Source organism: Acartia tonsa, chromosome 13 (genome assembly GCF_053477335.1).
Source record: "Acartia tonsa isolate MP-2025a chromosome 13, ASM5347733v1, whole genome shotgun sequence".
Classification (NCBI taxonomy): Eukaryota; Metazoa; Arthropoda; class Copepoda; order Calanoida; family Acartiidae; genus Acartia; species Acartia tonsa.
In genome coordinates, this window is record NC_137272.1 from 7,827,929 (window position 1) to 7,852,257 (window position 24,329).

At 31.5% G+C, this 24,329-nt stretch overlaps 1 protein-coding gene across 1 annotated transcript in view; it reads left to right on the forward strand.

The window, feature by feature from the left end:
- LOC145304038 (serine protease 3-like) overlaps positions 1–24,329 on the forward strand; it is a 153,410-nt gene that overhangs the window by 101,421 nt on the left and 27,660 nt on the right. The window contains exons 13-15 of the mRNA XM_080145798.1: positions 7,347–7,479; positions 8,519–8,618; positions 20,728–20,756. Of these exons, the coding sequence (XP_080001924.1) occupies positions 7,347–7,479; positions 8,519–8,618; positions 20,728–20,756 (262 nt within the window). The remainder of the gene's footprint in view (positions 1–7,346; positions 7,480–8,518; positions 8,619–20,727; positions 20,757–24,329) is intronic.

Genomic DNA, 24,329 nt, shown 5'->3' on the forward strand with positions numbered 1-24,329 from the left:
CTAAATGGCAATTAAAATAAGATGAATTTGGTAAAAAATTCTAAGTTCCTCACCACAATTATAATTGTAATGGAAACAGATTTAAAATCACCCTTATAAATTCAGAGGAAACACAGAGATACACCCTCTCTTTCTCTCTCTCTCTCTCTTTCTTTCTGTATGGAAAGTACAATTAGTTTATGTTATGAATATTATTGTTTTACGTAACCATTTCCTTACCTAAAACTACACAATGTTAAATAAATTTTTTAATGTACTTCTTATTTACGATTTTGGTACGATATCGCGCGCGATACTTACAATATCACTTACGAGTTTGTAGGTGTATCGCGCAGCTCTAAGTACCTTTTTGACCATTTATCGTAACATATCGTCAATGTGCATTGGACGACTATTTAGCGATATCGTAAGAACTCATGCTCGATTGCTACACGATATCGTGCGCTATAGTAGCGCGATAGTAGCGCGATAGTGATGCTACTTTCTGGCTGGGAACATTGACACTTTAAATCAAATTTAATTAAACTTTAATTGAACTTGAAGAATGTCAGAACTGAATAATCTTAGGGATCTAAAGGGAAAGAAAATGACCAAAAATTGATGTACATCCCTAATGATAATGCACAAAATTATCCCTTCTGTGATCGAAATTAGTGGTTGAAACGTTTGAACACTTAACTTAACTAATCAACAAATCAAAGTTCCAAAAGTTGGTTAACTCTCTACCTGGAATAATCTAAATTTAAATTATTTATATACACATATACAAGTATAAACAAAATTAAGCAAGGATAACAACATCCATAAAAGCATAGCTCTAAAATCAGTAGGGTCTGTTATGGGAATCATCATGCAAAGTTTGAAATTGATAAGACAATTCTACGTATAAACGAACGGGCCTAATTATAGAAAAGCTTCGTTTTGAACAGAAGTCTCTGGGATCTTCTCCTTCATAACCACCCCCCCCCCCCCAATGAAATTCGCATCCACAGAATTTTAAGAATGTACTATATACGCTCTCCTCTGTCATCTGCCTATTCAAAAGGAAAGTAATTCTTTCCCCCCCTCTCCTCACACCCATGTCCTGGCTTAGTCTATCAGCTCAAATTTTTTTCTGAATTTTACTTATTTTGAACTCAAAAAAACGTCCCTAAACTTCTTTTCTGAAATTCTGAAAGGTATTTTTTATATTGAAATAAGGAATTAATCCCCAGAGACTAAACCATCTCTAAAAATTTTTAATTCTGTATAGAGGCTAGACTAAACTAAAAAAAAAAGTTCTCTCTGACCGTTATTTTCCATATCGAAAAAGCACACTTTTTTCTATGCCTGACTATCCCTATAAACTTAACCCATCGAGGATACGCCATCTCTACCAACTTTTATTCATAGAGGCTAAACTATTAATTAATCATTTAGAAAACACACCAATCTTCTAGCTTGCATTGCCATTTCCATCAATATTTTAATAGACCGATCCCCTTCATAATAACTTCATTGTATCAGCTGATTTAAACCAAAAATAAAGGAGTTTGCCAACCATGCAAAGTTTGTAATATGTAAATGGGGATGTAAAAAAACAAACAATAAATAGGATGATACTAGCAGTTACGCAACAACTAGAGGCCTTCTTTAGGGGCATTTGATGTTTGATGTAGAGAGGGGTGTACTTTTTATCAAATACAAATGCCGTACTCTATGGTTTTTATTTTATTATAAAAGAAACTTTATTTTTATCTTTTGGGAGGGTTAGTTATTTTTTTTCCTTGGGCAATTTCTCCAGTTTCTTTTATATAAGCATTGATAATTGTATAGGTATTTTTTTGAAGAAAAAAATAGTTTTATATAATAATCAAAAATAAATATGTAAAAATTTTAGTTTCAAATTAAATACTTTTTGGTCTATTATTTTATGTGTTGGCTACTGTAAAGGATTATGAAATAAGTTTGATAGATAGATAGCCGGTTAAGGAGAGGGTAAAGGTCAGGGAATACATAAACACTAACACACATAGTACAAGGGCAGACAGAAAGCTTCAACTGTAATTTGCAAACAACATTGTTACTCCATTAGTGTTATGATATCCTGGTTTATTGAAAACAAAAAAGCAAAGTTTTTCTGTCTGTAGCTTAAGATCTCATAAATTAAAAGGACAGAAATGCTATGTTTTGCAAGAATTTGCTATGTGAAGGACAGAAATGCTAAGTTTTCCAAGAATTTACTATGTTTTGCAAGAATTTGCTATGTTTTGCCAGAATTTGCTATGTTTTACAAGAATTTGCTATGTTTTGCCAGAATTTGCTATGTTTTGCAAGAATTTGCTATGTTTTGTAAGATTTTGCTATGTTTTGCAAGAATTAGCTATGTGAAGGACAGAAAAGTTTTCCAAGAATTTGCAATGTTTTGCCAGAATTTGCTATGTTTTGCAAGAATTTGCTATGTTTTGTAAGAATTTGCTATGTTTTGCAAGAATTAGCTATGTAAAGGACAGAAAAGTTAAGTTTTCCAAGAATTTGCTATGTTTTGCAAGAATTAGCTATGAGAAGGACAGAAAAGCTAAGTTTTCGAAGAATTTGCTATGTTTTGCAAGAATATGCTATGTTTTGCAAGAATTTGCTATGTTTTGCCAGAATTTGCTATGTTTTGCAAGAATTTGCTATGTTTTGCAAGAATTTGCTATGTTTTGCCAGAATTTGCTATGTTTTGCAAGAATTTGCTATGTTTTGCAGAAATTTGCAATGTTTTGCCAGAATTTGCTATGTTTTGCAAGAATTGGCTATGTTTTGCCAGAATTTGCTATGTTTTGCAAGAATTTGCTATGTTTTGTAAGATTTTGCTATGTTTTGCAAGAATTTGCTATGTAAAGGACAGAAAAGCTAAGTTTTCCAAGAATTTGCTATGTTTTGCAAGAATTAGCTATGTGAAGGAAAGAAAAGCTAAGTTTTCCAAGAATTTGCTATGTTTTGCAAGAATTTGCTATGTTTTGCCAGAATTTGCTATGTTTTGCAAGAATTTGCTATGTTTTGCAAGAATTAGCTATGTGAAGGACAGAAAAGCTAAGTTTTCCAAGAATTTGCTATGTTTTGCAAGAATTTGCTATGTTTTGCAAGAATTTGCTATGTTTTGCAAGAATTTGCTATGTTTTGCAAGAATTTGCTATGTTTTGCAAGAAATTGCTATGTGTTGCAAGAATTTGCTATGTGCAGGACAGAAAAGCTATGTTTAGTAAGGTTTTGCTATGTGAAGGACAGAAAAGCTAAGTTTTGCAACATGAAGGACATAAGCAGCCTTCCTAATAAGCAGACAAAGGACATAAGTCACCTCCCTTAAGTTAGATTTTGTTAGATGAAGGACATAAGTAGCCTTCCTTAGACCAATTTCCAGTGACTTCTGTCCTAATTAGGAATGAGTTTGTTTTCTTTCCATGATCCGAAATGTGTATAGTTTATAGTAAGAACCAAGGAGGGAGGAGGGGAGTTTATACACTTATAGGAAATAAAATTCAGTATAGATTTTTGCCCTGGATGTTTTTGGGCTTGTTGTTATAGTTATTAACCTTTTTGTAAAATCTCTTCTATGATTAAATTTACCAGTACAACATTAAAAATTGAATTTTGGCACTTTTCTTCTAGGGGCTAGTGGGTTAAAACAGCCCCCAAAACACTAAAATCTAAGGTCTGAGAATATTTTTTGAGATATCAAGCCAATCTTTATAATGCAAACCTTTTTTTACATAATTAAGCTAAGTAGTCACTAAAGATTTTATTTTGGCACTTTCCTTCTTGGGGTTAGTGCGATATAACACCCCGCAAAACACTAAAATTTAAGGCTTGAGCTTATTTTTTGAGATATCAAGATGATTTTTTTAATTGAGATTTCATTTTGGCACTTTCCTTCTTGGGCTATTGGGGTAAAACAACCCCTTAAACATTAAAATTATATCTCAGTATCATATTTTGCCCTGACTGTTTGGACTTGTTGTTATAGTTATCAAATGATTCTTTTTTAATATTTTCTTATATGATTTGATCTACCTTTAAAGCTTTAAAAATTGAATTTTGGCACTTTTCTTTATGGGTTTTTGGGGATAAAAACACTAAAATTGTAAGTAATGAGATTATTTTTAAAGATATCAAGCTAATTTTTTAATGTAAAAATTTTTCACATAATTGAACTAAGTAGTCACTAAAGATTTCATTCTGGTACTTTCCTTCTAGTGGGGTAAAACACCCCCCAAAATACAAATATTATTAGTTCTGAGCTTATTTTCAAAGATATCATGTTGAATTTTAATGAAAACTTATTTCACATAATCAAAAAAAAATAATTTAGTCCTTGAAAGAGAGTGCCTAATTGAAATCTATAGTGATTTGAAAAAAAAAGTATTTATTAACAAAATCAGCCCAATATTTTTTAAAATAAGCCCAGAACTTAAAGTTCTAGTAGTTTTGGGGGCAGTTTTACCCCACTAGTCCATAGAAGAAAGTGCCAAACCTAAGTTTTACTGGTAGATTTAATCATATAAGAGATTTTACAATGGTTTATAACTATAACAACAAGCCCAAACATCCAGAGCAAAATTTTATAATGAATTTCATTGCCTATAAGTGTATAAACTCTCCTTTCCACCTTGGATCTTATAATTTTACAATTGGGAGGGGTGTTTCACCCCACTATTCCATAGAAAGAAAGTGTTAAAATGAAATCTTTAGTTGCTACTTAGCTCAATTATGTGAAAAAGTTTACATTAAAAATCAGCTTGTTATCTCTAAAAATAAGCTCAAGCTCTAAATTTTTAGTGTTTTGGGGGGTCTTATACCCCACTAACCCCAAGAAGGAAAGTGCCAAAATAAAATCGTTAGTTGCTTCTTAGCTCAGTTATGCAAAAAACGTTTACATTAAAAAAAATGGCTTGATATCTCAAAAAATAAGCTCAGACCTTAGATTTTAGTGTTTTGGGGGCTGTTTTAACCCACTAGCCCCTAGAAGAAAAGTGCCAAAATTCAATTTTTAAAGTTGTACTGATAAATTTAATCACAGAAGAGATTTTACAAAAAGGTTAATAACTATAACAACAAGCCCAAAAACATCCAGGGCAAAAATCTATACTGAATTTTATTTCCTATAAGTGTATAAACTCCCCCCCTCCCTCCTTGGTTCTTACTACAAACTATACACCTTTCAAAGACAATTTTTAATTAAGCTAAAATTGAAAATACCCAAAATATACAATTTTACCTATATAAAATAATTATATAACTAATGATAATTATAACTCCTAGGTGCCAAGTAATATAATTTGAAAAAAGACTTGTTTAACAAGTATCAAACTTAAAATTCAAGAAAAAACTGCATTTTTAAAACTTGTGTATACTTCAGAAAATAGCTCAAAAACTAATAATAGTACAAAAACGTTATATACCAATATGAAAACTAGAAATTATGAGGTTTCCAATAGTATGTATAGCATTTTTCTACCACTTCTAGGTGCTGAGCAATGACATGTTTAAAATGTATGTATATTTTTTTTACAGGCTTGCCAATGTGAATTTTAAAATAGCTAAAATCTTTTTCCCGCATTTTCTCCCAAGAAGGAACGCTTTTAATTTCGTTTTTTGCATTTTTCATTAGTCTATATATGTATATATCAGAATCTGTAATAATCTCAGAGAGTCTGTTTCAAAAAACTGCTTTTCCCTTCCGGCGACCAGTGCCAACACAATAAAAAAGGACATTATTATTTTAAATAACCACTGAAATTCAACCCTTTGTAGACAGTGAGGTATTTTTATATTACAAATTTAAAATAGAACTTTATTACCTAATTACTACGTTATTAAATAACTAATTGGCAATTTTATATCATAAAATAAATTCTTAAAGGAAGCCTGCAAGAAATACCACGCTTTAACTGCTGAAAGACTGCCACAAGTAGACCCAATACCCCAAATTTGAAGCCTACAGCTTCTATAACAAAAAAGTTCTAGGCATTTTAAAATGACATTTTATGTACAATGAAAATTTTGAAAGAATTGCAATGCTCATGTTGAAAACTTTGAAATTAAACTACATGGCCTAGAAACAAAATTATAAGCTTATTTTTGTCATAATTTTAGGTTTCCATTAACTAATTATATTTTTACAATAAAAATACCCATTTTTATAGCCAAAATCATTAAAAAAAATTAAGTTTTACTTGCGTTGTACCGAATGTACTGTAGCCAATCAGAAGGCTGAATCAGCTTAACAACCAATCACAGCTAAGCTTGTATTAGTTTACCCCTTTGTTTCCGCTATGATTTTCGTTTAAAAATGCAATTTAAATCGAATTTTTTTTATAGATTTTGACTATGAAATGTGGTGTTTTTATTGTAAAAATGTAATCGGTTACAGGCAATATAAGTTTTTGACAAAGATAAGGTTATAATTTTGTGTCTAGGCGACGTAATTTAATATTTTTTTTTATCTTTTATGAGCATTGGAAATCTTTCAAAAATTCCATTATACATAAAATGCTATTTTGAAATGCCTAGAACTTTTTTGTTATTGAAGCTTAAGGCTTTAAATTTGGGGTATTGGGTCTTCTTGTGGCAGTCTTTCAGCAGTTAAAGCATGTTATTTCTTGCAGGCTTCCTTTAACAGTAAGTAAATTGTTTCAACTATATATGACAAGTTAAATACCCCTACAAACATTATAAGAAACAAAAACGTTCAGATTTTCACTTTTTTTTCCCTTTTCCCTCCCAAAATACCATAAAATCAAGGCATTATTCCTACATATTTTTGTTAATAGGACGTTTTTGTTTTATCAGTGTAGTGAAATGTGCTTAGAAAATGTTAAGATTTGATAATCAGATGAGAAATTTTTAATTTTACACTCCTTTTAATAAGTAATTGGAAAGCAGCTATCACATTTGAGAAAGGGTTAGAGATTGGAGTGTTTCTCATCACAAGTTTTAGGAGCTGTGGTGATGGAATGGACAGGAAAGAGGGAGATTAGACTGCTGAGGGGGTAAGGGGGAGGCATTTCCCTCTTCTCTGCTGGCTAGGAAAGCATTATTTGGAATAACTGCTGCCGTTTGACCAGAACTGGGACACGGCCAGCTTTCTATCTAAATTTAGGGAGATACGTTCACAGTGGAAATCTGGATAAATTTGGGAAGCGCTGCTACTCTATATACACGCGTGTTGTCTGTCAGTAGGGCCCTTGTTTTTAGAAATTGTGAGTTTGAAAACAAAATTACAATTGTAACATTTATGTATTGTGTCATCTAATCAATAAGGTAAAGAATGTCTTGATATTAATAATATTAAAAAATAACAGTTCTGAGCATTTATTTTCCAGACTCTGGGCCTTAGGATATGGTCGTACTGGTCCTGTACACCGTGATGAAAACCTTCATATTGTAGTACTGCAAGGAATCTCAAATGGAGTCTGTGAAGCCAAAAGTTCAGTGCTACTTCCTTCTGCTGATATGGTGTGTATTTTTTTGTAATTAAAGATAATAATGTCCACAGCATTTCAGTAAAATTACCTATAACTAAAAAGATTTACAAAATATATTAAGCAACTTTAAAGGGCGAATATAGGTTTGATATGATATGAGCTTATATCAAAGGTGCCATTACATACTTTTAGAATATCTATGCCAAATTTAATAATTCAAAAAAATCCTTAAGTAGATTTAGCAATTTTCTGTTTCAATTGAACATATAATAAATGAGATTGCCGACAAAATCGATTATTTTAGCCCTTTACAAGTCTTTTTTTTGACTATTTTGCTTAAGTTTGATTGCCTATTACATTGGCACACATCTGAAATGATAATTTAAATGTTTATTATTTTAGATTAAATACTATTTTATTTCATTTTTAAAAAGCGTAAAAATAATTTGCGTAGAAGTGAGTCAGGAATATTGACTAGGGTAAATAATACGTCTTAGTTTATTTTTTGTACAAAGATAATTGATTAAATCTAGATGATATAATCACCCTTAATTATGCATTTTCAACACACACACACACGGCCACAAAAAAAACAGGGATTTGAAATCATTCTTCCTCCAAGAAAATTCTATTGATTATTTTTTTTTTACTTTTTACATTATTTAATGTTTTTTTAACTTTTAAATATTTTACTTTATATATTTTGTATGAAGGTAGAAGGAGGGTATATTTACCCCTGATTAATTCCCGAAACCTTTTTCTCATTTATTTGTACTGCAAAATAACAACAGTATTTAGGCAAACTCTACACGCATCCTGTTGTGAATATGGGTATTTGAATATGTTAGGGAACCACTCCTCTGACGTCACAAATTAGCCCAAATGGCTAGGTTTTTAGCTATAACGGCCTTATCCAATGGAATATCTTTATTTGCTTGAGTTATTCATAATGTATATACTTGCACCTTTGATATAAGCTCATATTATATCCAACCTATATTCGCCCTTTAAGGGACAGTATCTAAAAAAATTTTCATCTGATTTTAGTTTGTTTATTATTTCAATTTTAGATGTGTGCTGAAATTGCGAATGAGAACAAAGGGATTTGTGATGGAGATTCTGGTGGTCCATTGATTGTAGAAAACAAGAATGGCAATAAATATGTAATAGGTATTTTTATTAATACTATCCTAACAAATTCTATGTAATATTCAAATCCTTATAATAAAGAAACAGTATGTGTGTCTGTCTGTTTGTTTTTGTGATTTCTGTACCGCTGAACCGATCAGGATCTCCTTGACAGGGTAGTTTCTCATAGGTCCCAGGAAGGTTTATAACTATTTAGGGGGAGGGTTACCCCACCCCCCCCCCAAGAGAAATCACAAAAAATCTAAATGTTTTTGTTGTTGAAAGCAACTTAGATATGTATCTTATTAATTTAAAAAAAATACATTTAAAGTGCCACTAGTATGCAAAAAAGTATTTAACTTGCTATTTTGTAAATCCAAACCTTACCTTACTAAACTAACATAGTAGATAAGAGGGGAAAATATGACATAACATTTTCATATAAACTTAAAGGGCGAATATAGGTTGAATATGATATGGGCTCAAAAAAACCGTGCCATTCCATAGATTATAAATAACTTAAAGATATTGGCATATCTGATTGTATAAGTCTGCTTATAGCTTAAAACCTGTCTATCTCAAGATAAATAATATTATGTAATTAGTGTGGTTCTCTAAGAACTCGAACACCCTAGCATCACACAAGGAATCGTAGCAAGGTTGAATTAAAAAGCTTTCATTATTAACGTGGAAACCAGTTATCAATGTATTTTTTGTATCTTGGAAGTTTTCTTCCTTAACAATTATTCCCCAACAAAGTATAAAGTACATGAATTATATTTTTATTTTTAAACCTTTACAGGAGAAATTTTATTTCATGTAAGTATGAAAATAGGTGAACATTGTTTCTTTTTTCTTATATTTTTTCTGGAGAAAATTTTGCATTCGATTCGTGTGTCTTTGTGTGTGTGTGTGTGTTTAAAAATGGGTACTTTAGGGTATTTATATCATCCAGAATTAATCAATGATCTTTGTACAGAAAATAAAGTTTAAGACGCATTATTTACACTAGTCAATACTCCTGACGCACTTTTTCGCAAATTATTTTTATGCTTTTTAAAAATTGAATAAAATAGTATATAATCTAAAAAAAAACATTTAAATTATCATTTAAGATGCATGCCAATGTAAAAGTCAATCAAACTTAAGCAAAATAGTAAAAAAAGTCTTATAAAGGATAAAAAAGCCGATTTTGTTGATTCTGATTTTTTATATGTTAAAGTGAACACGAAAATTGTAATATCTACTTAAGTTTTTTTTTTGATTTTTAAAATTTGGCATAGATATTCTAAAAGTATAGAATTGCACCTAAATTTTAAGCCCATATCATATTTAACCTAAATTCGCCCTTTAAATTAAGATAAAGTTAGTCTTTTTAGAAATTGCAATATATTTACTTTATTGTGCAGTCTAAACTGTGTGCAAGGCAAAAGAGCAAGTTGGGGGTGTAAGTAGAGAGGGTTAGGGAGTGAACCAGGATCTTGCCATGAAAAGATTGCCACAAGGGAGTCTAGGCCTAACTTTCATAGATATCAGACATGCCTAGTACTCTCTACATACTGCATAATTTAGGCTGAACTTGGAAGTTTAAATATGTTGCCGTATGTAATTGGACTTAAATCCTTATATCAATACTTAAATTAAGATAAATTCTGAAATAATCATACATCTAGTGTTCAATAAATCTTTTGAGTGATAGATAAAATAAAACATTAAAATAGGCAGTTGGACACCAACCTTTAAACTACACACTTCTAAATTGTCTTGTAATTAAAATTACACTTGGAATTAAATATTAAAAAGTGATAGTTAGGAGTGGTAATAAATTTACTTTACCTATTGTTGATAATCTTTTGGATTATAAAAGATCCAAAAGAGGTATTAACTTTGTTCAATATGCTGAAAGATTTATAATTTGTTGTTGATTAAAAACATTTTATAAGATCAATATATCTAAAGATTTATAAATTAGAGTTAAAGAGCTTAAATTATAAGATCAGTATGTTTAAAGATTTATAATTTGTTGTTGAATAAACTCATTTTATAACATCAATATGTTTAAAGATTTATAAATTGGAGTAAGAAAAACAAAATTTATAAGATAAAATAAAATAGACACATTATTGACATATTATTGGATATCTAGTATCTATAGAAAATAGATATGTTATATGTTTTAAACTGTTTTTAACCTATTTTGAAAGGTATATCAAAAATATACTCTGACACCTGTAGAATCATACTACAAAGCCAAAAATGAGAACAATTGCCCACATCGATTTTATTAGGATTTTAAAATTTATTTTTTACTATGGCTTAAATAAATTTTACTGAATCATGATGTTTCTTTCCTTTGTGGGTAAAATACTCAGCTTCATAAATATTGTATGCTAGTAAACAGTAAAGTTAGATCTTTTGATTTTATCTATCAAAACTAATTAAAAATTAATTCCTTACAATATATCAATGAATGTTTCATGTCTATTATACATTAAAACACATAAAAGTCGGCTGTAGAGGGCTAAATCTTTAAAAACAAAAATAAATGTTTATGCAATACAACAAATTTATCTTTATCACATTTACAAATATGATATAAAATAAGATTATTCAAACTTATTTTTAAAAACATTTTTAAAAAGTATGTATCTTTAATGTGAATAGTTTTCATTCTTTTCATTTTAATTAAATAAAAGTTATTCTATTATATTGGAAATAAGTCACTTTGTGAAAACACTATATTCAAAATTTAAAGATTTCTAGCTTTGTCATTGGTTAAACTGTTTTTAACCTATTTTTGAATGGGGGGTCAAAAATATACTAGGACACCTATAGAACCAGACTGCAGAGCCCAAATTTGAATTAAGTCTCCAATAAACTTTTTTTGGGGGTTTTAAAAATTAATTTTTAGTGTTGCTCTAATCATTTTGACCGTAGCTCTTTTTTTACTTCGGGTAATATTGTGGCTTACAGAACATTTTTATATAATTCACTTTATATTGATACAATAAAAAACCATTACTCTGTTCATTGGAAATAATTTTTTCTCTCCAAAACAATTAATTTCATTGAAAAATCTAACATTTACAATAAAACAAATAATTCTGAAATCTAACCAATAAAAAGTCTTGTTTTATATAATTCTTTACAATTCAAAAAAAGAGTGTTTTCACAAAGTGACGTATTTCCAATGTAGTTAAATATTTTTTATTTAATTAAAATGAAAAGAATGAAAACCATACACATAAAAGATACATATTTTTTAAAATTATTTTAAAAGATAAGTTTGAATAATCTTATTTTATAACACATTTGTACATGTGACAAAAATAAATTTGTTGTATTGCATGAACATTTGTTGTCATTTAACCCTTTACAGCCATTTTTAATGTTTTTGAAATAAATGAGAGAACACAAACATGTTAATGTTAATTTGTTGGTATATTATAAAGAATTAACTTTTTAGTGAATTTTTATAGTAAAATCATACCAGAATAAAATATTTATGAAGCAAAACACTCTAAAAGCTACGAATTTTACCCAAATAAAAAAAAAACCTTTTGCTTCGGTCAAAATGATCACGGCAACAGCAAAAATTAATATTTAAATCCCCCCAAAAAAGTTTATTGGGGACTTAATTCAAATTTAGGCTCTGCAGTCTCATTCTAATGGTGTCATAGTATATTTTTAGTAGCGAAGCTACTCTATAATTCACTTTGTCCGTCCGTCAGTCCGTCAGTCCGTCCGTCAGTCCGTCCGTAACGCTATGGGGGAAATGGGATTTACTCAGCTCCTATAAAAGATAGGATGCTGAAATTTTTTGACAACATTCTTATCATTAAGGAGCACAATTGACTATCAAACGTCATTGGCGGTTGGACCACTTTTTAGCAGGTTTTAGGTTATTTTTATATTTTTCACATTTTTCTCCATATCTTCAGTATTTATGGTCCGAATTTCAAAATTTTTTCAGCTATAGATATCAAAATTAAATTTCCTGTCGTTTAAAGAAACCAACCATGACGGCCAGACTGCCTTTTTAGCAGGTTTTAGGCTATTTTTATATTTTTTACATTTTTCTCCATATCTTCAGTGTTTATAGTCCGATTTTCAAAATATTTTCAGTTATTGATATCAAAATGAAATTTCCCGACTTTTAAAGAAAACAATCATGACGACCAGACTGCCTTTTAACAGGTTTTAGGCTATTTTTACATCTTTCACATCTTTCTCCATATTTTCAGTGTATATGGTCCGATTTTCCTAATTTTTTAAGTTAAGGATATAAAAATTAAATTTTCTTTCGTTTTAAGAAACCAACCATGTCGGCCAGGGTTTTGGCTATTTTTATATGTTTTACATATTTCCCCATATCTTTGTTTTTTTTATCCAATTTTCAAACTTTTTTGGAATATCAGTATCAAAATAGTTTTTCTCATTATTATGAGCATCTTTTATGTAATTTACTTTGACCATCGTCATCAAACAAAATAAAACAAGGTTTTGTGTTTATTTTAACCAATAAATCTATTCTTGATTTTAATAAATACCCTTTTCCCATCTACAATTTTTTGTGCTTCGCTACTTATGGATGTTGTCATCCTTGTTTATATACGTTTTAAAAATAGGTTAAAAACAGTTTAATGCTGAAACCTCATAGTTTTTATTTTAATTCAAAGATATATCCTACATCTTTCACTTTTAATGAATAATTATGAATATAAAATCAAAAGAGCTATTTTTTTACTAACATTATCTTTTTATCATATTATGAAGAAAAATGCTTTGAAGCAAGAATTTTACCCAAAAAGAAAAGACAGTTCACAATTCAGTAAAATTTACTTAATCCATAGTAAAAAATAAACTTTATAATCCTAATAGAAATCGATGTGGGCTCTGCAGTTCGATTCTACAGGTGTCAGAGTATATTTTTGATATACCTTTCAAAAATAGGTTAAAAAAAGTTTTATTGTATAATCATATTTAATCATTGAAAAATTATTGTAAAAATATCTGCTATCTTATGACATAGTGATGTTAATCCTGGCTGAGATCTGATGACTTGCTGATGGCAAGGGGGGGTTATATTAACTCCCTTATTGATATCTATTAATTGATTATAAATTAATAATTAACAAAGAAAATTCAACACTTACCCCCAACACCCCTCCTTTGTTCATCCCTGTCCCACCTAGAAAAGCTGTCTGATATATGGAAGCTTTGAGGGTAAGGTGGAGGTAATATCTAGAGGAAAAAACTTTGGGAGGGGTTATAATTTAGCTGGTACAACGGATAAATCAGAGAATTACAATAAAAAACCATGTGGCCAGTACATATTTCCCAAAATCTTTCAAGTATATTTTAGAGATTTCAAGTTTGAAACGTTGTGATATTGTTAACTTTGCATTTTAAGTCATAAAAGAGTAAAGTCAGACCAATGATTTTGAATTTATTTTCTCTTAATATATTTACCCTTTGCATATCCAAAAAAAATAACGCAACTTTTAGCAGAAAATAAATATTCTATTAATAAAATACTTTTTGTAATTAATGGTTCAGTCTTTACTTTTTAAATATTATTTTTGTCTTCAAAATTATGTAATGGAAAATTTCATCAAAACTAAAAGTTGCAGATACCCAAGTATGTGGCCGGACTGTTTTAACTTCAATTATATGCATACAGGGAGATAAATTTTCTCGGTAAATATTTTCCTAATATTTAATATCAATATTTTCCTAAATAATTAGATATGTTTGATTAGATTTTCAGTAATGTCTAGGAAGTTTTTTTTCCAGAAACCTTTTTATAATTTATTTGTACTGCAATATAACAACAGTATTTCTGCAACCTCTACACGCATCCTGTTGTGATTTTTAGGGAACCACTCCATTGACGTCATTAATTGCATGAGATTGCTAGGTTTTTGGTCATAAACGGCCTTATCCAGTGGAATATCTTTATTTTTTAATACCTGCACATTTGAAATAAAATCATATCACATCAAACCTATATTTGCCCTTTAAGGATTTTTTGAATTTTTAAATTTGGCATAGATACTATAAAAGTAAAGAATTGCACTTAAATTTTAAGCCCATATCCAGTGGCGTGCGAAGCACTTTGTCTAGGGGGGGGGGGCATTTTGAAGATTTTGTAAAATTTTGTCCCCCCCCCCCTAATTCAAAGTGCCCCTGGGGGGCACTTTGCTTTAGGGGGGGCATTTTGATTATATATACTAATTTTAAATAAGGGCGTTTTAAGGGGTGGGATTACTTGATTATGGGCCTTCTAGTCCTTATCCCTTCTTCCCTATCCCTTCCCCCATCCCTATTTCCCGTTTATATCCCCTATCTCTTTCCCCCCATCTCTTCTCCCCCATCCCTTCTCCCCACCCTGCAATGACCGAAGGGAAGGGAGCTAGAAAGCATCTTCGAAAAAAAAGTACAGAATATAATTTAACCTCACCCCCCCCCCCCCACCACAAAACATTTTTTATGGGTGGAAGGGGATGTTATAAAATCTCAGCAGGAAGGATGAATAACCCCATTAAAAAAATTTTGGGGGGGGAGGAGATAAAAACACTCATTTTGAAAATAATTTACCAAAAATTAACCTAATATGTAAAACTGATTTTAAATATTTCTTTATTGTATGACAACAAGGATGACAACATCTTTAAGTAGCAAAGCACAAAAAATCATTAATAAGAATACAGACAAGAAGATTTAAAGAGCATCTGTTGAAATAAATATATATTTTAGGTAGAAAAAGTCACAAATCCTTTTTCCTGCATATTGTGTGATGACAGTCAAAGTAAATTATATACTGGATGCTCGAAACAGCGAGAAATTATATTTTTTTAATATTATAATCCACAAAAAAATTCTTCATACCATAAAAACCAAAGATATAAAGAACTATGTAAAAAATAAAAAAAAAAATACTTGTCCTTTCATCTACAGATCTAAAAATCTCTTAGAAATATGGAAAACTTTGGGGTATAGTCTCTTTAGTGGCAACGCCTCTTAAGGGGCATTTCGTCATATTTTCATAGTAGCTTTTAATAAGTTATTCTAGGTTAAGTTAGGTCAGGTGATTTCCCCGCAGGGTTAGGCAATTGGCCCCGCAGGAGCTATAAATAGGGGAAAAGCTACTGTGAAAATACGACGGAATGCACCTTAAGAGGCAATGTCACAAAAGGGACTATACCCGAAATTTAAAAGATACAAAATTAGCCAAAAACGTCCTGAAAAGCAATCCGACATCCATGAATTTTTAATAGTTAATTATACTCCATAATGATGGGAATATTAACATTAAGTTTTAGCCTTCTATCTTTAATTGCAGTTGAAAAAATCACATTTCCCCCTTAGCATTACGTACTGACAGCCATAGTGAATTATAGAGAAGCTAAAAAGTTATATCAACATATCCTACTCTCTTTAAATGGCACTTTAAAACTCTGTTAATTTTTCATTAAGTGGCGTTTACAAGGATTTATAAGGGCGGTGCGTGAAGCGCACCTAAAAATATTTACTCCCCCTTTGAACTAAAATCAATTAAAGACAACAAGAGTGGCGTATTTTATCAAGTTAGGAATATAGAGTGTAGTTAGTTTTAAGGGTTTTTAATGAAAATTGCCATAAAAAAAAACATGTCTTTTTGTAAGAGTATGTAAACAAAAAAATGATAAACTTATCCTGAAAATAATATGACATCATATATAGTTATTCATTTAGACAGTCATACAGTGTTGAGAAAAAGGCTTAGATAAATATCAACGCTGTTTCTTTTTTATATAAAATAACTTTTTAATTAAAAATTTGTTGTTTACAAATGTTTTTATAGAAATAAAAACAAAATATACAATGCATGTGATAAAAAGCAGAAACCATTTGGAAGTGCGCGAAGTGCAATTTTTTTTTCTTCAAATATGCAGGGAAGGAGGGGTTTTTGGGCTATTTATTACACTAATCCCAAATAATTCATATAAAATTTTTTTATTCGTTGGTTCAACAACTTTGGGGACTTTAATGGAATTTTGATTGGTTGGTTAATTAAGTAGAGTTTCCATACATTTCATCCACTAATTGTAATCTATATAAGGGGTAATTTTGTGTATCATCATTGGGGAGGTACAAAATTTCTTTGGTAAAAAGTTTATATTATACCAAATAAAATACTTCCTATTACCTGGTTTGTAATGTTCAGTGAAAAAAGATTATAACCTAATTTCTACACTAATTAAAAAATTTGGTAAGGTTAAATGAATAGTAACTGTCTTTTTGGTGCGAAGCGCCAACAATTTTTTTTTTGAGTATTTCTTGATCTTTTTTTTGGAAACTAGGATAGTTTTGCTTTTTGTAGGGTAGGGGGCAAAAAGGGGCATTTTTGTTGACCAGGGGGGGGGGGCAAAATGGGGCATTTTTCAACATTTAGGGGGGGGGGGCAGCAGGGGCGATGGCTAGGGGGGGCAGGGGGGGGCGTTTTGGTAGCTAGGGGGGGGGCGATTGCCCCAAATGCCCCCTTCGGTTTGCACGCCACTGCCCGTATCATATTCAACCTTTATTCGCCCTTTAATATAATTGTTTTATTTCTATGCATAATTTAGTTTTTTAAAAAGACATTTTTATTGAAACACCCTGTATATTACTAAAAAAAATAAATGCACAAATAATGTGTAAGAAACAATAACTATATAAATCTTATACAACATATTACATAACATTTACTAATATAATATGATAATTTATTAATTATTATATTATGTGATGGGCGCTCTATTTGCAAAAAAAAACTAACAAAGAAACGTAAAAATAATTTTGGGTTTTTTTTCTCTTGGGAGGGTGGTGGTACCTTCCCCCAAAATAGTTATAAATCTTCCCGGGACCTATGAGAAGCTATCCTGTTAAGGAGAACCCGATCGGTTCAGAGGTTAGCGAGATCCTTTGGTACAAACAAACACATAAACAGACATCCTGTTATAAGGATTGTATCTATGATGAATCCTGTAAAGCGACTCTTTCTAGATGAATTCAATTTTATTAGACGTTCACTCAAAGCCCAAAAATAATGGACTTAAAAGTGTATTAAACTGTATATAAGACATTTGCGAATATATTGATACCATTAATTTGCCTCTTAGATAAAAAAGTATATTTTTAAAAATATTTTCTCTTGCTACAAATCAAATTTCAAATTTGAGTCACCAAAAATGCTCAACTAATTTTTGCTCTAGAAGAATCATTTTTTGGAGTTATAAAGTGCTTAATACCTCATTTTAATTGCCTGGCATTGCTTTATAATGTACAGGTAATGACTTGGTTGTTTATAGAACAGTTGACTAAAAAATCGAGGTTTTGTGATAAACCCACTTTTGTTGTTGCTCCATAACTGATATTTTTTTTCCAAATGGTTTTGGCTGTAAAGAAGCTTTATATATTAATACTAGCGGCTACGCCCCTAGAGGCCTCTAGTGGCACTTTTAATGTTTTTTATCTAAAATATCTAATTAGAGAAATAATTGGTTTATGTTTTGTTCAGGTCTCTTTTTCGGGAGGGGTAATTTTTTCTAGGGGCGATTTCTCTTGGGAGGGTGGTGGTACCCTCCCCCAAAATAGTTATAAACCTTCCTGGGACATATGAGAAGCTACCCTGTTAAGGAGAACCAGCGGTTAGCGAGATCCTTCAGTACAAACACACAAATACACAGACATCCTGTTACTTTTGACTTTTAAATTTGACTTTTGATATATTATTTATAACATCACCATAAGGAATTGAATTTTAAAAAAATAATATGAATTTATATTTTACACTGCTATGCATTGTTCTTGTTCTTGTTTCAAAAAAATATTTATATTATTAAAAAGAGAATTATCTAACGCTTCTATGGGTATGTTTATCATTTTTCTAGGCTAAATATAACTATAATTACACCATTTTAAAGTTAAACATCATAACATATTAACACAATTATTGAATCAGTCTGTATTAATAAGCTGGCAACCCTTAAAACAGCTGCATTTCATTATCCTATTATATAAAGTAGTAAGCTTTTTTGTCTGTAGCTTAAGATATCGATAACTACTGTACCTATTGAGTTCTCTGTTTTATGGAAGCTTCTTATAGGTCCCTGGATAGTTTTGGAATTTTGAAAAAAATATTAATTTATAATTTACACTGCTATGCATTGTTCTCTTCTTGTTTCTAAAAAATATTTTTATAATTAAAAATTATTTAACGTTTCTATAGGTATGCTTATCATTTTTCTAGTCTATTTTTAAAAATATCAATATTAAGAACAATTTTTACCATGCAAAACAAGGTGTTATAAAGTGTAGGATCCCTCACAATATCTATCTGTCTGTCTATAATGCATTACACATGTAATGCTAATAGAGAGGATGCTATAAGAGTGCTCTTATAATGTGAACTTCTCATAACTGAATGGGCTTCCTGAAACCAGAGACCATGAAGTTGGCCTAGTCACTACAAGGGGGAGTGCAGGGATATCCAGGGGGGGGGGTGCCTGTAAAAGGGTAATTTTTTTAGGGATTTATGGGGAGTATAAACCCAGCCTCTTCTGAAATCTCAAATTTTCTGAATAGAAGTAAAGAAAATCATGAAAACTTAAAAATCTAGGAATCAAACTAGCACCCCAACTAATAATCGGTTCCATGCTAAATGTAGGAGTCCCAAACGTAGGAGTGGAAAAACATTGGAGTGGACAAACGCATGAGTCCCAAACGACAGAGTGGAAAAAGCGCAGGAGTGGGACAAAATTTGGAGTGGACAAACACATAATTTTTGGGACAAACGTCAGAGTGGACAAACATAGGAGTCCCAAACTTTATTTTCAATTTTGAACTTTTTTTATACATACCTAGCCCCCCCCCCCCCTCTGTCCTGTTAGTTTTCTTAGTTAGGTTAGGTTAGGTTATAGGCCAGGGGGCCGAGCGCTGCGGCCGTACTCATTATTTTGTAGACAGGGGTATAAAAAATTTCAAAATTGTCATATTATTAAAATAGCAGACACTCCTAGGTTTTATTTAAGCAATGTCCACTCCAACATTTGTCCAATCCGACGTTTGTCCACCTCGACGTTTGTCCACCTCGAAGTTTTTCCACTCTGACGTTTGTCCCATTCCTATGTTTGTCCACTCCGATGTTTGGGACTCCTGCGTTTGTCCACTCCAACATTTGGGACTCCTACGTTTCGGGTAAGATGCCAATAAGTAAATCTCAATAGAACTTGATAAAATTATGCAGAATATCAAAGTATTCAATCCCTGAAAATTTCAACCATCTATCTTGAATAGGAGTAGAGAAAATCATGAAAACTTAAAACGTAGGAATCAATATAGCCCACCCCAGTTTATTGACAAATACTAATGAAACTTGGTGAAAATATGGAGTATCTATAGAGAGAGAGAGAATATTCAATCCATGAAAATTTCAGCCTTCTATCTTTTATAGAAGCCGAGAAAATCACGTTTCCCCCTTTATGTCTCAGACAGACAGACGGACAGACAAACAGACAGACATACTGAAGGACAGACATACAGATGAATGGACAGACAATGGACGGACGGATATTTTAAATTATAGAGTAGCTTAGCTACCAAAAAACAGATGAATAGGATAATTGTTGTACACTAATTGATTTCAGTATGTTTTAAATGAGCTTACATAATCAAAGACGTCCAAGCTTTTTGATTTGAGGGGAATGGGGGGGGGGTTAAAAAATTAAATATCTAAATTTGGGCACCCCCATGTTCATTTTGTGTGGGTAATCTTTATATCATAGTGGCAAGGACGTCCAAGCTTTCTATATTTTTTTTTGGGGGGAGGGGTAGGTTAAAAATAAAAAATCTAAAAATTATGGGGTTGCCTCAAATTAATTAATAACCCTTAACCCCCTCCCCCCCCCCCCCCCACCTGGACGTCCCTTTACATAAAGTAATGATTATAAAGTTGCTGCAAAAATCACATTATTATGTGCCATTCCTTCGAATATAGAGTCCCTAGATGCCAGGGACGCAGCTGCTAGTAGTGAATATAGCAGTGAAGCAAACAAAATGTGATGTAGTATAAATGGCCAAAATAAAACTAAATAATGAAAAACTTTATAACAAATTTTATTTTTTTTAGGTGTGAGTAATGAATCAAAATGTATAAAGGTAAATTCTAAATGAACCTAGTAATAGTGTCTAACTTTTTATCTTTGTAACGTAACAAAAATCCATCTCTTTTTTAAGGGTTTCCTTTCCCACCTCCCCTCTCATCCTTCGATTTTTGTTACGTCACAAAGATAAAAAGTTAGACACTATTACTAGGTTCATTCTTTGTTTTTTTTGTAAGACTTAACGAATAAGATTGAAAGAACAGTTCAAATAGAGTTTAGATTACCTTTTTTGCCAAGGAGTTTTTTAATTTTGGTAATTTTGGCATGTTAGTTTTTGTTAATACTTATCTACTATGCTTTTCTACTAGGGCCCTTTTTGATTTTGAGGGACTGAATGATTTTTTCTAGCTAAAGACTTTTGATTTGCAAAAAAAACTATGAATGAAACCAGGACAAATACGTCCATTAGAAGCGAAGCTGTTTAAAATTTTTAGCTAAGCTCATACGAAGCGTGCAACATAAAACATGGATCTAACTACTAAAAGACTTTGCAAAGTGAAACTTAATTATTTGAAAGTGTTTATTTATTCATTGTCTTAACAACCTTGGGGACTTTTATCAATTATGATTAATATGTTCATTTAGTTGAGTATCCAAACGTTTCAACGCCGGATATCCGGCAAACTACAGGATATCCGGCCAAATTGCCAGATATCCGGCCGGATAACCGACCATATTGCTGACGTTTTATTATATAAAACTGGCGGCTACGCCCTTAGAGGCCTCTAGGGGCACTAGGGGGGGGAAGTTGAATTTTATAACCATTTTTTTTATTTCAGATTTAAGAAAAAAAATTTAGGGGGGGTGCTGACGCCCCTTATTTTTATATTTAGTTGAAAAATTAAGTAAACATATTTTTTTTGGGGGGGGGTGGGGTATTTTTTCTAGGGGCGATTTCTCTTGGGAGAGTGGTGGTACCCTCCCCCAAAATAGTTATAAACCTTCCCAGGGCCTATGAGAAGCTACCCTGTAAAGGAGAACCCGATCGGTTCAGTGGTTTGCGAGATCCTTCATTACAGACAAACAGATAGACATCCCGTTACTTTATTATAAGGATCCAGGTTAAAACTTAAAACCTGTTGGAGGATGGGCGGGGAGGTGGCATTGAAACATTATTTTACTTAAACAAAGCATTTTATGTTATCAAATACTTAAATATTCTATAGTCGTACATCCTCATATGAAATACAGGTATTGAAGTCGATTTCAGGTTCCAGGTATAGTCCTGCAAGTCCTGAAACTCCAGGTCTCCAGAAATCTTTAAACGGCTCCTGTGACAGCAATTTTTGACTTCAAATTTTAAATTTAGGCTTTTTATACAAATGTCTTCAGACATATTACAATTTCATAAAATCCGTTGCTGTTTACTTGCCGACCGCCAGTTTGAGGCTGCCAAGTACTGCTGCCCCTGCCAAAATTAATGTTTTGAGATTTTTAATATAAAATTTACATGAAGATAAACATATTCAGAAAAAGTTGTTCTTATAGCTTCAATAATAAGGAAATTACAGCCATTTATAATTAAAAAAGCAGAATTTTTTATTGTAAAATGTAAAATATTTTATTTCCGGATATCCGGCCGGATAGTTTCAATATCCGGTATCCGGCCGGATATTGAAAATGGCCAGATATCCGGAAATAAAATATTTTACATTTTACAATAAAAATTTCTGCTTTTTTAATTATAAATGGCTGTAATTTCCTTATCCAGTTATGAGTTATCCAGGTTTTAAGCTATAAACAGACTTATCCAATCGAATATGTCAATATCTTTAAGTTATTTATAATCTATGGAATGGCACATTTACTTTGAGCTAATATCATATTCACCCTATATTCGCCCAGATCAGGTGTAGTTCACAGTAAAATCTTCCTGAGATTGATTATCTCAAAAATTCCTCGAACTTTAAAGGCTTATTTATAGTGGGCAAATTTCACAGTGGAATTTTATGTTTACACAACCTTTCAACCAACAAAAGAAAGTTTACAAATAATCTGAAATAATCTTTACTCAATAATGAGCAGTGCTCATAAATGCACAAGAAATCAGGATAGTTAGTCTTTTATATTTCACTTCTGCTTCAATACTATTGCACTTACTATTGCATACAATTCAATGTTTGATAATTTGTATAACCAAAACATATTGCAAATTCTTCTTAAGCAGCTATTGTGAAAGGCAATTAGTTGATATGTTTCAGTTTTCACAGTTCTCCAACATTCAGCTCCATAAAGAAGAACTGATTTCACATTACTGTTGTATAGTCTGATTTTTGTCTTCAGGGCAAGTTTCCTTATATCGAAACATTGTGTAGACTGTTGAAGGCAACCCTAGCCTTATCAATCCTAGCTTTAATATCAGCCATCTTCACTGCTGAAAAAACTCCCCAAATAGGTGAATTTGTTGCTTTGTTTCAATTGTTCACCATTCATTGTAATATTTTGGTCAAGATTTGTAGGTATATTCATAATTTCAGTCTTCTTGACATGAACAAAGAGCCTGACTTGTCCTGCATATATGACTAGTCTATCTTTCTTAGCTTGTAGATGTTTAATAGTTTCTGAAATTGTCCAAAGGGTGAAAATTTGGTCAACACAGCCTCTTCCAGCACGAAATCCAGCTTGTTTGTCTCGTATTTTATTGTCTATTTTCTCATCAATTCTGTTTAAAATAACTCTTAACAATTGTCACAATTTTTCAATTCTCCCTTTTTAGGAAGTTTAATTATAACTCCTTTAGACCAGTCGGCTGGTATCTTTTCCTGTCTCCAAATTTTATCTAGGAGATCAGTTAGAATCTTAGCAGGAAGATCTATATCTGGCTTAAGCATTTCAGCAGTTATCAAGTCTGGCACAGGAGCTTTGTTATTCTTTAGACTATGTATAGCAGCTTTAACTTCTTAAACAGTTGGTGGTCTTATATCTATGTCTATTTCATGTCCTGGTTCTGGTTCAGCTGTAACTTCAGGTTCTGGTCTGTCCAACACTTCTTCACAATGCAACTTCTTCAGCTACTTCTTTTTCTGTGGTGAGTATTTTACCATCTTTAGCCTTGGCAGTTTCACCACTCTTTTTGTTATATTTGCCACTTAATTGCTTGTTATACTGTTTTCATGTTACCAAAGTCAGCTGCTCTCTGGGCTTTTTCAGCCAGATTGTCAATGTTATCTCTGTTGTCTTTCCTTGTGCACTTTTGGACTTCTTAGTCTTTAGCAGCATATTTAGCTCTTAAATTGCTCATGTCAGCCAAATGTTGAGCATTATGGATTTTGTTTCTCTTCTATTTTGTTCTATGTTTCTTCAGAGATTCAGTCCTTGTTCTCTGTTTTCTTGAGTCCTAGGAATTCCTTAGCAGTAGATTAAAGTTTTCTTTAATTGAAACTCATGTGCTCTTAGTCTTATTATTGAGGTCCTCTAAGACTTGAAATCTGTTTCTGAGTTTTAAAACAAATTCATTCTTTATCACAGGGTCCTTTAATCTTGAAAAATCATATTGTCTAGCAATCTCACTGTTTTTATCATGACCAGTATGCTTCGGTTTTAATTTAATCTTACTGACAACAAGTTC